A 14,810-nucleotide genomic window follows, 5' to 3' on the forward strand; every position below is an offset into this window, starting at 1 on the left:
AGTCTTCCTCAGTTTGAGTTGCACTGGAACACGTCTTCACACAGCAGCTCCATATATTCTTCCTCATGGAGGTTCGACAGCTGTGTTTCCTCGCAGAACGGCCGAGTTGGAGGAGGAGTGGTGTCACTGGCTGGAGCTGGACCCTCTGAGCATTAAACCCTTCAAAGGCAGGAGTTGCACTCACACAGACGTATCTTTTCTCTGCCTTCACACACGCTCGTGCATCAAGCTGCATCTTTGCTGTTTGGTGATAAAACGGGGAAAACCGCAGTCCTTTAAACAAGCACACCTCCTGTGCCTCCGTCCCGCTCTCTGGTGCTTTCTCTGGTGTGGCCGTGACAAGTGAACACCACCCACTAATCTTCTCCTCAGCATCGCCCCAAATTAAAGCCTCAACACCCTTTCCCCTGAGACTTCAGCGGACCAAAGCAAACTTTTAACTCTTTTTCCTCCTGACTGCTCCTGCTTGGACTCCTGAGCGCGTGATGTTGAAGGTCCTTCATGCAGATGAAGCAGCATGTAAAGGGGATTGGGAGATGTGAGGTGGAGGTGGAGGGAACGCCAGACATCAAACCATTCGTTTGGAGGAACGAATGGGAATGCATGGTGATGATGGATGTCTGATGCTCTTGTAGAAATTCTAGTAAAACTCTGACATTTCAGATGGTTCTGCCTCCTTCCCAGAGGGTTTGTTTGGGCGTTGTCCACTGCAGACATCCGGGCCATAATGTTTAACCCTTGTGCTATCCTAGGCACTTTAACATTGGGATTTGGGTCATCTAGACCCACTAGACAGTGCTCTGAACCTTTTTTCTTCAATGATTTGTGATCTTCACTGGTGTCTATAGATTACATGAAATCTTTCCACCTTTATCCACTTTTGTCATTGTAGGAAGAACACTTCAAAGTATGGGTGGTGTCATCTAAGATAGCACAAGGGTTAAGATCCTTCATCCAATGCTACGGTGTTTACACTGGACACCAAATCAGAGTCCCTGATTGGTCAAAGTTCAACTGGTTCAACTTTAAAGGCATGTTCAATGGTCACGCGTTTTGTACGCATAGCCTGAAACACACTTGTTTAACTTGTAAAGTGAGGCATGAACACAAGAGTTATGAAAGTGGAAGCCAGATATACATCCGTTTACATCGACTTTTTATTGCAAGTGTCTGCTTGAACGCTTGTTGCCAAAGCTTGAACGCAGCAAATCCTTTTTTCTTGAAAAAAAAAAAAAATACCGGTAGATATGTATCTTCAGTAATGACTGAGTTGTACTTAAGAAGTCTTTTCCAAGTTTGATTGCTTCCAATCTAAGATATAATCTGCTAACTGCTCTAAATGCACGACCACAGGAAGTGGAGAGGTCAGAGGTCAGCCCAGGCAGGAAATGCATCACAGGACACGGCTGTATCATGTTACATGGAAGGATGAGAGGGGAGCGAGTGGGTGGTCTGAGGTTTTTCTGTCTGAAGATGTACCATCGGTGCGCGAAGACCAGATCTGCGGAGGCTCTCGGCACCGCAGACCCCAGGCTCCTCCAGCTGATCCTCGGCGCGCGCAGCGGTGCGTTCACATCCCTGCGTCAGCACATAAACGTCCTGAGCGATGCCTCATGTCAGGGGAGACGCCGGATAACACGGAGCCACCTCAGCAGGGCTGTGACCCCTCCCCCAGCCTGCATCTGAGCGAGGAACACAGACACACAGAAGGACAAGAGCTTGTCGCAGCTTTTCACACACGCACACACATGCCGTTTGGGAGGCAGCTTCACACACACGCTCAACATTTAGTAGCCTGAGGTGAGTGCTGGATGCTGCTCCATCAGCACTTCTGCATTTGTCTCCTCACACATCAGCGGTAAACGCCTGTAATATGCTGCAAATAAAACATAAAGCAGTGACCTGAAACATAAGCTGCTATTGATTTTCTCCATTTAAAGCTTGGTCAGAGATCCAACTAGCATGTTTCCCAGAGTCCCTCAGTGCTGCTCCCAACATGAAGAATGCGGTGCACATGTCTGCGGTGCTGCTGAGGTCATGGGAGAGAAGCTGTATGAAACACGGGGGCTAGACGGCCTAATGCAGGATGATCCCAGCACTTTCTCAACACCTGCTTCAGACACACGCGCTCCGCCAAACACAGCCTCTTTGTGTGTGTGTGTGTGATGTCTCTCAGGGTTCAGACAGGGCAGGAGGTTTCTTTAATAACCATAGCAACAAATGAGCGCAGCCGTATTGTTCCACAGCTTTGTTGAGGTGCACCAGAGGAAGCCGGCGCGAGGCGGTGTGAGACTGTTGGTATTCACTGTGAGTCATGAAGAGCTACACCTGTTCCCGTCTCCGAGGAGATCACAGCTGGCCCCGTCTTTACAAACAGACACAGTTCATAGTTCCTCCAGGGGAGGCGGGGCTTGTATCTGTCCCCGTAAACGTCCACTGAGGGACAGATCCACCACAACCCGTCTCTGCAGTAAAACCTCTGGCTGTTAGGGGGAAGAAAGACCAAAGTGTTTTAGGATTGTTAGGATTCATTCCTAAATCTAACTTTAGTTGGTGTTAATTAAACTTCCTCAGTGCCAAACTGGAGTTGTTTTATTGTGAGTCAACATCTAACTCCTCCTCTGGAGTTATTGCTTAAAGTCCCACTCCAGTCATCTTTTTATCTATTGTAAAGTCTTCCCAGAAATTATGATTATGCAGTTTTTAGCCAACCTAAAAAAAAACAACTGTTGTTTTTTAGGACATAGTTCCTGAAGAGTGATAGGAGCGTAACAGAAATTCTCCTATGAGTTGTGTTGGCATGGAGCAACCCCGCCCCCACTTCCTGTCACCCATCTGTATGTGCTCTCCTGCTAGCTTACAGCCCGTCACAACTCCAACTAAAAAAAAAGACGAGCAACATCAGAGTTATCCAGCAGTACAGTTTTGCTCCAGATTCCAGCTCAGACGGGGAAAACAAAGACGTTCATGGATCTATTTGTCTATAAGTGGATGCATCAGAATGGAGCGGAGCAGGGAGCTTGTGGGCCGCCCAACAAAATTTCAAACATCATTTTTTGGTCTGCTCCTGATTCATCCCGATTTGAATTAGGAAATACTCAGAAATACAAATTTAGCTTAATTTTCTTAATTACTGTCCTCCAACGTCAGAAAAATTCCTCAAGAACATGTCAAACACTCCAAAAACACAATTTTCATCTGAGTTGGTGTTTAATACTCAATCTTTTGTGGCCCATGCTGGACTGGACTTGCAACTGATAAAGTTTGGTTTCAACAATTTATTTTCTCAACCTGCATTTTCATAAAGACTTTCAGTCAAACTGCTTGGAAAGTTGACTAAAGTCTAGCTAGCCTTTTCTTAAGGCTGTGGCCCGTCACAGTTTTTGTGTCAGGAAGCAGTTATTCTTTAATGACACACAGGATGATCCTACAGCTGCATATTAACATCAGCTTCAACAGACATGCTGGGATTTAGTCCATACAGTCACACTCCCACCACACTTGCGTTTGACTACAAGGTAAAGTTGGCATGATCAGTCTGCTCTGTGCTCTGGCACGATGCAACAAAACTGTCCAGAACACGGTTACGTGGACGCTGGTGTGGTGCAGGTCTTCCTTCTGTAGGCCAGCGTGTTTTCAGCAAACAATAAGCTTGATGTCATTCCTTACTGGATACTGGAAAAACAGCTGCTCAGCCTCTGGAGCTGCAGGGGGGCGGTGATGAGAGACCTGCAGACCTGCTGGCTGGGCCTGTGATGAGGAGGAGGAACACCGTCAGATCCAACATCAACCTTCATCTCCTGAACAGTGTGAAAGTGAAGCCTCTCCAAAGGGAGGTGTGTGGTCTGATAATTGTGTGCTGCTGTAACACATGAAAAAAATTCATCACCTTATTACCGCCCTCTAACACTGCCAATGGAAGCTTCCCATTCAGTAAGCACACAGGCCGCGGCGCCTCCTGCCTTTGATGCTAATGACTTTTCTCATCCCGTTGGGGACATCAGGATGTTAGGTTTCTGCGGGCCTCATCCCGGCCTGCTCACCGGGTCCTGATCCAGACCTCCTGCTGCCCCACAGACTAATCAGTGAAGAGCCTGTTTTTGTGGGCGTGTCGGTGTGATCAGAGCCGGTTTGTCCTTCACAGTGAAGGAAGACTGTCCCTCAAACGGCGAGGATGACGTGAGCACAGACGCCCTGGTGGAGAAGATGCTCCAGCAGGGGGACACGGCAGTCATCTACCCCGAGGCCCCCGACGACGAGCCTCCACGGCAGGGAACGCCAGACACCGGCGTCCACGATGAGAACGGTACGAGCTGTTCAATAAAATCACACCTCCCACTCTAAAACACACAGCAGCTTCCATCTGAGAGCAGTAATTATCCCCCCGGGGGACGGCTCTACCTGCTCTGTGTCAGCTCAGGTGTTAACTCCACCCCATTAACACCACTCCGACGTCTTTATAGTCAACAGTCTCTTTGTTAAGTGCAGCCTTTACGGTCCGGGGCTTTGACTTTTACCTGTTTCCACTGAGAAGGGAAAAAAGGAAGGTGGGGGGGGGTTAGAGAAACGGCAACACCTGAGTAAATTTGTCACGTCTGTGCGAGCTCTGACTCAATGCTACCTGGGTGATAATGTGTGTGCATTCTCATCCCGAGGCCCTCACCTGTCCCACAGGGGAGACTTAATACATCAGCTGTTAACGAGGTAATGCTTTACCTGTGTGGGAGCCGACCAACTGAGGCGCTGCAGCTCCAGGTGGGCGGCGGCTGTTCACCAGGCTCTCCTTCCCTCACACACACACACGCGGACACACAGCGCTCCCCTGATTTATTAGAGCCAATCAAAAATGGACTTTCAAGGGAGTGAGCGCTGCAATTTATTAACCTCCTTTCCGTCAAAGGAGGCTGACATACAGTCACATGGCTGCAGGAAGAGTTCAATACACCCAGACCTGCTTTGATCTTTCTGCTTACCTGGGTGCTGTTTACCTGTGGGGGTGGATCTGTCAGTGATTAGTCAAAGAGCGGAGGAATGTTACAGAGACGAGTCATTAATAACATCAAAGAATGCCCCCCACCCAACATGCTTCCTCTTTCTCATGCCGCTTTCCCATTTTTTAATCAGGGACTCCTGACTCCTTCTCCCAGCTGCTCACCTGTCCCTACTGCTCCCGCGGCTACAAGCGCTACAGCTCCCTGAAGGAGCACATCAAGTATCGGCACGAGAAGACGGACGAGAGCTTCAGCTGCCCGGAGTGCAGCTACAGCTTTGCGTACCGCGCTCAGCTGGAGAGGCACATGACGGTCCACAGGAATGGAAGGGATCAGGTGAGGACCCGCCAAAACCACCTGCAATGTGTGGAGGGGGTTACAGGACCCAAGTCTTCTCACTTTAAAGTCCAACTCCAATCATCTGTTGATCTATTTTACAGCGTTCCCAGTTGTCTTTTAATCATGAGTGTACCATTTTAATCCAAATTAAAAAAAACCTAGGAGAGCAAAATTGGAGCTATCTAATTTTTTCAAAGAGATGCCAGCTTGGAGGAGGAAAACGAAGACGCACATGGACCTAGTTGTCCACAAGTGGATGCGTCAGAATGGAGCGGAGCAGGGAGCTAGCGCTGCACCGAGCGTTTTTTCTACGTTACAAATACAAATTTTCATCTGCTCCTGACTCACCGAGAGTTAGAATAAAGAAAATCTCAGAAATGCAATTTTAATCTGGATTTCCTTATATATATCCTCCATCATCAGAAGTCAAGAACATGGGAAAAACACTACAGCGGGTCCAAAAAATATGCATGAAAATAAACATGAACTTTTGCCCTAAATTGATCAGCGACACTGACATGAATTAGCAGCAGTTCAAAGGTTGTGTTGTCGTTGTTTATCTGTCTGATGGACTTCTCCCCCCCTCTCTCGACAGAGGCACATCACACAGTCTGGGGGCAATCGTAAATTCAAGTGCACCGAGTGTGGCAAAGCGTTTAAATACAAGCACCACCTGAAGGAGCACCTCCGCATTCACAGCGGTGAGTGGACGCCATCCTCGTCACGTCTCTGTTGAATGCAGATGTTTACATCTGCAGAGTGACAACTGTAGGTTTCATTTACGATCCTCTGGTTGTAGATTCATCATGGCGGTTGGCTGCGTTGTGCGTTTCTCCTTAATGTGCCATAATAGTGTTTGTGCTGGTGTTATGGGACAGCAATTAGAGCCGGGCTTCTCCCAGCGGTGCCGTTACATCAGCGTTTAAGCATCATTGAAATGCATTAGAGCCTTTTCCTGTTGTAACCCTCATAGCCAAGCTTCCTCATTTAGTTCATTTACTAATGGACCCCCCCCCCCCTTCTGCACATTGTTCTTTTCTACAGGAGAGAAACCCTACGAGTGCTCCAACTGTAAGAAGCGCTTCTCCCACTCCGGCTCATACAGCTCCCACATCAGCAGTAAGAAGTGCATCAGCATCATCTCAATGAACGGCAGGCAGCGCGTGGGGGGGGCTAAAACCCAGGGCCCCTCACCGACCCTGTCCACTTCACCCTCGGCCCTCTGCACCCAGATCAGGGAAAAGCTGGAACACACCAAGCCGCTGCAGGAGCAGCTGCCCCTCAACCAGATCAAGACTGAGCCTGTGGACTACGAGTACAAGCCGGCCTTGGGGACGCCGCCCAACATGACTGCCATGAGCGGCGGGGGGGTGTTCGCCGGCGGTGCCGCGGCTCCTCTGCAGGGCACGGTGCAGGCGGTGGTCCTGCCCACCATGGGGCTGGTGTCACCCATCAGCATCAACCTGGCAGACCTGCAGAATGCCCTGAAGGTGGCGGTGGACGGTAGCGTCATACGCCAGGTGCTGGAAAACAAAGTGCAGGCGAGCGCGGGGTTAACCACTGGAACACTCCACCCCCCACAGCAACAGCTCATCTCAGCCATCAGTCTGCCCATCGTCGGCCAGGACGGAAACGCCAAAATCATTATAAACTATAGCCTGGACCCCAGCCAGGGCCAGCTCACTGCGCATAACCTGAAGAAAGAGCGTGAGGAGACGCTGTCCCCTTATCTCCAAAAGCTTCCTGAAGACCTCACCGTCAGAGGTCCCAAACCCCCCGAGATCAAAGAGGAAAAGACCACTAAAAACTGTCTCCTGTGTGAAAACTGTCCTGGGGGCTTGGAGGCGCTCCATGCTCTGAAGCACTGCAAGAAGGACGTCCTCCGGCTAAACGGAGCGGGCCGGGACCGATCCGAGTCCGCCATCGCCGCCTTGCTGTCAGAAGGGGGGTTCTGCCACCCATCCAAGAACATCCTGTCCCTGCTCAAGGCCTACTTCGCCTTGAATGCGGAGCCCACCAAGGATGAGCTGGCCAAGATCTCCGATTCTGTCAGCCTGCCGGTCCACGTGGTCAAGAAATGGTTTGACAAGATGCAGGAGGGGCAGATATCCCTGGGCGCTCCCACGCCTCCCTCAGAGGAGGAGGACACCTGTGAGGCTCACAGTGTGGTGTCCCTGATCCCAGGGGGGGACGCAGCTACTAAAAGCCCTTCTGTGAGCCGGGACAGCCCCACTGAAGCTACCCCGGCTGAAGTCAACGGCACTCACAGTTTCCCGGCCTCCCCCACACCACTAAACCTGACGGCAGGCGGTCCCGTCCAAGCTGTCACCCCACAGAGCACTGAGGGACCCCTGGACCTGTCTCTGCCAAAGCCGGCCAGAGAAGAGGCGGAGAGAGTGGCGGTGAAAGCCCCCGTCTTCCTCTCCGCCTCCTCTGGCTCCCCCAAACAGGAGCAGCCCCTGAACTTAACTTGCACAAAGAACAACGCATCGCCACTCTCGTCCACGTGGGGGAGCCCCGCCGCACTGCACGCCCACCAGCCAAGTGCCAAACACCTCGATATTGTAACCACAATGCAATGCCTCAGAGCGCTCGCCACCAACAACAAGCAGGCCATCCTGATCCCCCAGCTGGCCTACACCTACACCACTGCGGCGAGCAGCCCTGCAGGCAGCGAGACGCACGACGGCGTCCATATCAACGGAATCAAGGTCAGTTCAGGTCCAGCAAACTGCTCAAGAATTACCTTACCTGTGAAGTTTGGGTGAATCCACAAAATAAAAAGTGTTTCTTCCATTAAATGATTAAGCGGAAGAAATGTTTCTTTACACAAAATGAACTCAAGTTGTTGAGACCAGGACAGCTGCTGCTAAATGTTGGATTGATTGGTTTATTTTAAACAGTTTGAAGCAATAAAAACAAAGGAAAAAGGCAATAAAATAAAAATACATGGATATATCAAATCTTTGTGGGATTTTAACTCTTCAACACCAGAGCTTCAGCTCCAGTCTTTACATTCTTTGAATTACTGGAACTCTTTGAATGTTTTGGAAATTAACAGAAGTCAGTGGAATCTGAAGTTTGCGCTGATATGCAACACTTCAGGTTAGTGATGTGTTTATGAGAACCAGACTGAGAGACCCCTCCCCCCTCACGTTCAAACAGGAAGTACCGTTGTTCCATTCACCTCTGGGACATAAACATAACCATTCTTGATCTGATACCTTTATTCAACATATTCTTGATAATCCTAGTTTTTTTCTGTAGTTCAAGTTATAAACTGACCAATCAGATGCCTCAATAAAAGTATGTGGACCCGCGGCAAATGTTTGATTGACAGATTCTCCTGAGGCTGCGCTCAAGCTGTTGGGGTGTGGCCTTCCAACAAGCTCACTTCTGATTGGCAATAGTGGTTGCCGTAAAAACGTTGACCAACTCGGACCGATCCCTTCTGAGTGATGACGTCTGGTTCCGACCTCGTGAAGGCCGCATCGCCAAAAAGGGGCGACTGAATTGACTTCATGTGGCTGGAGCTGGAAGAAAAGCATGTTCTCTGCGTGACGTCACAGTTACTCGGCCCAGTTCTCATACAGTCAACATATCAACACTCATCAGAATCAACCGTCATAAACCGTCAAAGAATGGATGTGCGTATGTTAATTCGATTATCAAAGGATTCATTAAGTAAGGGTTAATGGCCGACGAAGTGTGCGGTTACTACTTTTTAATGCACGCCGTGGAAGCCTGAACCGTCCGACGCGAAGCGGTTCAGAACTTCAGGCTTCCACGGCGTGCATTAATAAAAAGTAGTAACCGCACACTTCGTCGGCCATTAACCCGCTTATACCATGGTAGTCCGCGTCGCGCAGCACCACCGCTGCAGTCAAGATTCGGCGATATATAATATATGCTGATCATCCCGATGGGTTGAATAAAGCATCAATTCAGAGGGAAAGTTAATCGCTTACCGCTTGTTTTTGCCCAGATGATGAAGCAAAAGGTTGTTTTACAGAAGCCGGCGCAGTGATACAAATCATTTAAGCTAGCCGACCGGAACTTTTTCACCGTGCGGTTATCAGGTTTTAACGCATACCCAGCAGCCAATCAGAATCGAGTATTCATCGGGACCATGGTATAATAAATGAAATAATTAATAGACTTTATAATTGCTCTAAATCATAAACAGACATATCTGCACCTATCCATACAGAACATGACACATTGAATCCATTCATTTTAATGAAGATGGACTAATTGCTTGAAGGGAGTGGAAGTCAGTGATATAATCAACTTCCACTTTTTCTAATTTGTATTGTGAGTTTTTATTCTTTTTGTTAAAGCATGTCTGTGAAGATTGTCTAATTGCAGCTGACATTGCTTGGTGTTTACATCAGTACGTTTCTGCTTAACTTCCTCTATTTGCTTCAGCGGCCAGAATCGCACCCGAGTCCAGTTAAGCTTTCACACCTGCCCAAGGAAGCAGAATAATGAAGAAAATAACTATGATCCAAACCAGACTCCTCTGGTTTGGACACACCCATGTTGCTCAGGAGCACCTGAGCAGAAACCCCTCAGGAAGTCCAACTCAGACCTCACGGGTTCTGCTTCTCCTCCAGAAATCTCAGTTCCTCCAAAAAAGTCTAATCATTGTCAGATTTTCCTGAAGGCTTTGAAAGCTTTGCAGAATCGTCAGAATGTGGCCTCAGAGGAGCTGGAGGTAAATGATGTAGCTGTGCTGTCAGAGGACGGCGTCCTCACTCTGCTCCTCAGACCATATCGATCTGTTGGACTCTGTCTAAACGCAGCTCCTGTGCCGCCTGCATTGATTCCCTGCTGTTGTGTTAAGTGGATTGACAAAGATGAACCTGGAGAAGAGCCTCCAGCAGAAATCCTCCCGCTATCAGAGGCGAGGAGCCGTGTTCAGAAGGGGGAGTGATGTTATGTTTCCGGTCATCCCACAGAGGCCTGAGCGGGCGGTGATTCAGCATCCTCCTGTGAATGAGAGGAACCCAACGTGCATTCCTGCTTTTTGACCAACTTCTCCTCTTCCTCAGGAGGAGAAGCCGGACCTGAGCTCCGAGGCCAACTCCATGCTGGAGGAGCAGAACGACTCGGACTCGGGCCCCGCCAGGAAGAAGATGAAGAAGACGGAGAGCGGCATGTACGCCTGCGACCTGTGCGACAAAATCTTCCAAAAGAGCAGCTCGCTGCTGAGGCACAAATACGAACACACAGGTGAACACACAGACACACACAGCAGCACCAAGCCGGAACTTCTCACATCACTCCTCTCGGAGCGATGACTCACAGCAGAGGGGGATTTTTGGGTGGACACCCCCATTCCAGCAGGTATTACTCAACATGCTCAGAAGAGGTCTGAGAGTTTGTTTCCAGCAGCTCCCCACCCCGGCTCTGCCAGCAGCCGCCGTTGAGTGTTGCAAGAGCTCTGCTTGTGATTTGGAGGACTCTGCGGCCCGGCCGGGTTGGAGGGGCTCTGACGTTGTAGCGGTGACCTCATCTCCTCACGCTCCTCTATCTGTGTGTGTCTGCAGGGAAGCGGCCTCACGAGTGCGGCATCTGCAGCAAGGCCTTCAAACACAAACACCACCTGATCGAGCACATGCGCCTCCACTCCGGAGAGAAGCCCTATCAGTGTGACAAGTGCGGCAAGCGCTTCTCCCACTCCGGCTCCTACTCGCAGCACATGAACCACCGCTACTCTTACTGCAAGAAGGAGGCGCAGAGCCAGGCCGCAGGGCAGGAGAGCCCCGAGGACGGCGAGGCTCTGAGCCGGGTGCAGAGCGAGCTGTTCCCCCCCTCCCTGCTGGACTTGGATGAAAGAGGGAGTAGCACCAGAGAGGAGGAGGAGAGCGAAGAGGAGGAGGAAGGCATGGTGGACATGGATGAGATCCAGGTTGTGCAGATAGGAGAAGACGAAGGAGACGAGGAGGAGGAGAGAGCGGAGCTGATCAAGGGCGGAGAGGAGGTCACAGAAAAGGTGGAGGAGCAGGTGAAGTCAAGGGAGGAGGAGGAGGAGGAGGAGGCACCTGGGAGCCCCGAGAAAGACGAGGCGATGGAAACAGAGGAGAACGAAGGGGAGACGAAGGACAATAAGGAGACGAAAGGAGACACTGACTGAGGAGCAGACTCCTGCAGGCAACGCAATCAGACTCCTCCTGTCGAGGAGGAGGAGCGCAGGAGGCAAAGAGCGGTCCTCCGACACTTCACTACTGTGTAGAAATCCAGGTGTGCCTGAAAAGCGCAGCGCCTCCTGCTGGAAGGAGTAGAGCGTGGCCGTCTGTCCAGAAACGAAGGATCACAGACTGGAAGCTCGAGCCGACTGGTTTTAGAAAAATGATTTGTTACTAAAACCCTTCAGTCCTTTCTTTCTATCAGTATTACTAATTTTATCGCTCATATTTTAACCTCTAAAGCTGTACAGTTGGGAGATATTTCTATATCTTTTTATTGCCAATGAACAAAAAAAAAAGAAGTCAGTATTTTGTTAAGTTGGGAGTTGAATGAGAGAATCCTGTGCACTACAAGCGGCTTGGTTTACCTGCAGAGGAGCTGCCAACCCTTCAGTATTATTGCGCCTCCACACATCTTAGCATTACACTTCCTGTTGGCTGTTTGGAGGGACTGTAGCCTTAAAAAGCAGCCGACCGCGCCTCCCCCCCAGCTCCTACATCCAATGGAGCTGTCTTCATGGAGCTTTGACATGTTGTGGTTTAATCTGATCCCGTTTGGCACATACCCCCCACCCCCACCCCGCCACCTTTAAACCGCAGTGTTTCTAGAAGATTTAACCCAACGATTGTGGCAAAAAGCTCAAATATTTGAGTTTTTTTTTTTAGAGTGTGAGGAAAGCTTACATGCAAGACCTGAACCTTGTATCTGAACCTCGCCCATCACCCCAACAGGAGTGAAGCTGTATGCAAAAAGGAGGACCCAGAGCAGCATCATGATTGTATACGAGAACTGGACTGAGTGAGTGCGATGTCACCCGGGGCTCACATCCGGCTCCAGCCAAATGAGGTGAATTCATTTTTTTCACAATGCAGACACCGCCATGTTGGAGCCAGACAACAACAGTAAGCAGTGATTGGTCTGAGTCAATGTTTCTATGGCAACCACTCTGGCCAATCAGGAGTGAGCTGGTTAGAAGTCCACACCCCTTCCACTGGAAAGCGGGCTACACAGTTAAACGTTTTGAATAATTGATGTTAGATCACGTACTTTTAATCAGGCATCTGATTGGTCAGTTTATTATGACAACCATAAAAATGAAAAGACACATTACGTTACGTCGATAAAGAATGGGCAACAAATATGTGAGAACAAAAGTAAAAAATGTACGAGAATGAAGTTGTATCATAAGAAAGAAAGTTGTAATTATACGAGAATAACATCGTAAAATGATGATAAAAATAGTCATAATTTTACAAAACGAAAGTTATTTCATAAATTATAAATTGAGACTTCATGTGATTAAAGTCATAAATTTATGAGACAAAAGGCTGTGTACTAAGAAAAAGATAGCAACAACAAAACAAAGCAATATTGTGTTCCAGTCGGAGAGATTTCGACTGCATTGTAAGCGTTACTGTTTCACAAAAAAGGAAAGACTGCGTCTATAATTGAGTCAACGTTGACTTATTGTAAGTATAAGAAGACAGACAAGAATTTGCAGGAAACTGGGCTTCTTCAGCAGATGATTCTTGACCCACCAGGAGTGGAATTCCGGTGCCGGCGCCGTTTTACGCCGTCTGCAGTATAGTTGCAGAGGTCTGCATGCTTTACGGCCCATGGATTCCTGTCATCCAGCCTTATGGCATAAACATCGATGGATTTTGTCTACACGTAATGTGGACGGAGGCTTACTCAACTTTATTTTGGAAAAAAGTTTGCCTTTTTCCTTGTAAGGTTACAATATGTTTATTTTTTTATAGTTTTACAACTTTATTCTCATGAAATGTTGAGTGTTTTAACTCATATTTTTACCACATTTATTCTCTTATATTCATTTGTTTTTCTTTCATGGTGGTTCTAATACTAAATTGTAGTTTATGACTTGATTAATAAATGTCCTGAAAAAATAATTAGGATCATCCACATGTTAGAAAAGCTTGAAGAGCAAGAACGGTGATTCTGACCAACAGAATGACTGAGTTACAAACTGTTTATTTCTCTGCCATTTTGGCTTCTGGGAGCCAGCAAGTACTTCCTGTTTGGAGCGCCAGAAGGGGAAGGGTGACTCAGTCCATGTCTCTGATACAGTCAATGAGCAGCATTTTTAGAAAATCTGGTTTCTGTCAGGTATGCTCTTTGTGGTTCCTTCTTTGACCCCTAGTGCTTCGTTGAGCGGGTTCCAAGCGACTTTTCTCCGCTTGTTCGGCGCAGCTATCTGACAGGGAAAGCTCAGACGTCAGTGTGGGCAGATCTGACCCCGGAATTTAACCACGCGTTAGCCGTCAGTATTATTTCAGTGTCTCCTCTTGTGTTTCGGCGTGTTTGTAATGAATGTTTTCATCCATGGCAGTATTAACCCCCCCTGACCTTCAACCACATGGGTTTGTCTGTGTACTTATAGAGAACTTTTATATTTATGTGTCTTATTTTTTATATTTCTTTGTGCTTATTTATTACACCACGTAGTGTACAATACTGTCGTCTGTTTTAATGCCATAATATATTTTAGTATGAAGGAAAAAAAAGAATCGACTCCCAGACTCCGGCGTTCTGAAGTGATTTCCGAACAAATGAGACGATTTTCTTCAGGGAAAAAGTCAGAAGCTCACCTGAAAAGCGGAGGAATTTGATCCTGTGACCTAAGCTCTACTGTCACGTTAGTTTTCTGGCCCCTCCCCCCTAAATATGAAGCTACTGAACTGTGGAAAAGGACCCATCTGTCCAAAAGCATGAGTGTGTGCCGTCGTATTGAAAGATGACCCGTGACTCTGTCCTCTCTGCCAAGCCAAAACCATGCTGCCCTTCTGTTCCTGTTTTGATTTGTGCCAACGTTATGCCACGCCCACTTTTATATGCCCCACCCCCTTTAACACCCTCAACTTTTTTTATAGTAATTGTTTTTGTTCATTTTTTTTATGACTTCCCATCTCACAATAAAATGCATCAATTACAAGCTGCCTCACGTTGTCATGATGATGTTGAGACTCTGTGTGAAAATTTGGATGTTTAGTCCAGAACATTTTTTTTGGTTGTGGGAGAAAAAAACAAGAAATCTACAAAGTCAAATCAGGATCAGCTGAAAGTGAACGAAAAAATCTGATAGAAAGTTTGAAAAGAAAAAATTTGAGAACGGGTTTAAACCCGATAATACACGTTGTAAGATATATTGAAAAATATATATTCAATTTAAAAAAATACTGAAAACTTGAATTTAAAAAAACGATATACTGTTACCAAAAAATATGTCAGCTTTTGTTTTATATTTCATCTCAAGTTTTTGTTTTTCTT

The 14,810-nt window shown here is 47.9% G+C and overlaps 1 protein-coding gene across 1 annotated transcript in view; it reads left to right on the forward strand.

The window, feature by feature from the left end:
• zeb1 (zinc finger E-box binding homeobox 1) overlaps positions 1–14,479 on the forward strand; it is a 48,262-nt gene extending 33,783 nt beyond the window's left edge. Inside the window, exons 3-8 of the mRNA XM_004080900.4 lie at positions 4,145–4,306; positions 5,125–5,327; positions 5,926–6,031; positions 6,375–8,041; positions 10,385–10,565; positions 10,883–14,479. Coding sequence (XP_004080948.1) covers positions 4,145–4,306; positions 5,125–5,327; positions 5,926–6,031; positions 6,375–8,041; positions 10,385–10,565; positions 10,883–11,469 — 2,906 coding nt within the window. The 3' untranslated portion in view covers positions 11,470–14,479. The remainder of the gene's footprint in view (positions 1–4,144; positions 4,307–5,124; positions 5,328–5,925; positions 6,032–6,374; positions 8,042–10,384; positions 10,566–10,882) is intronic.
• The last annotated feature ends 331 nt before the right edge of the window (positions 14,480–14,810 follow it).

This window comes from Oryzias latipes, chromosome 20, assembly GCF_002234675.1.
Source record: "Oryzias latipes chromosome 20, ASM223467v1".
Lineage (NCBI taxonomy): Eukaryota > Metazoa > Chordata > Actinopteri > Beloniformes > Adrianichthyidae > Oryzias > Oryzias latipes.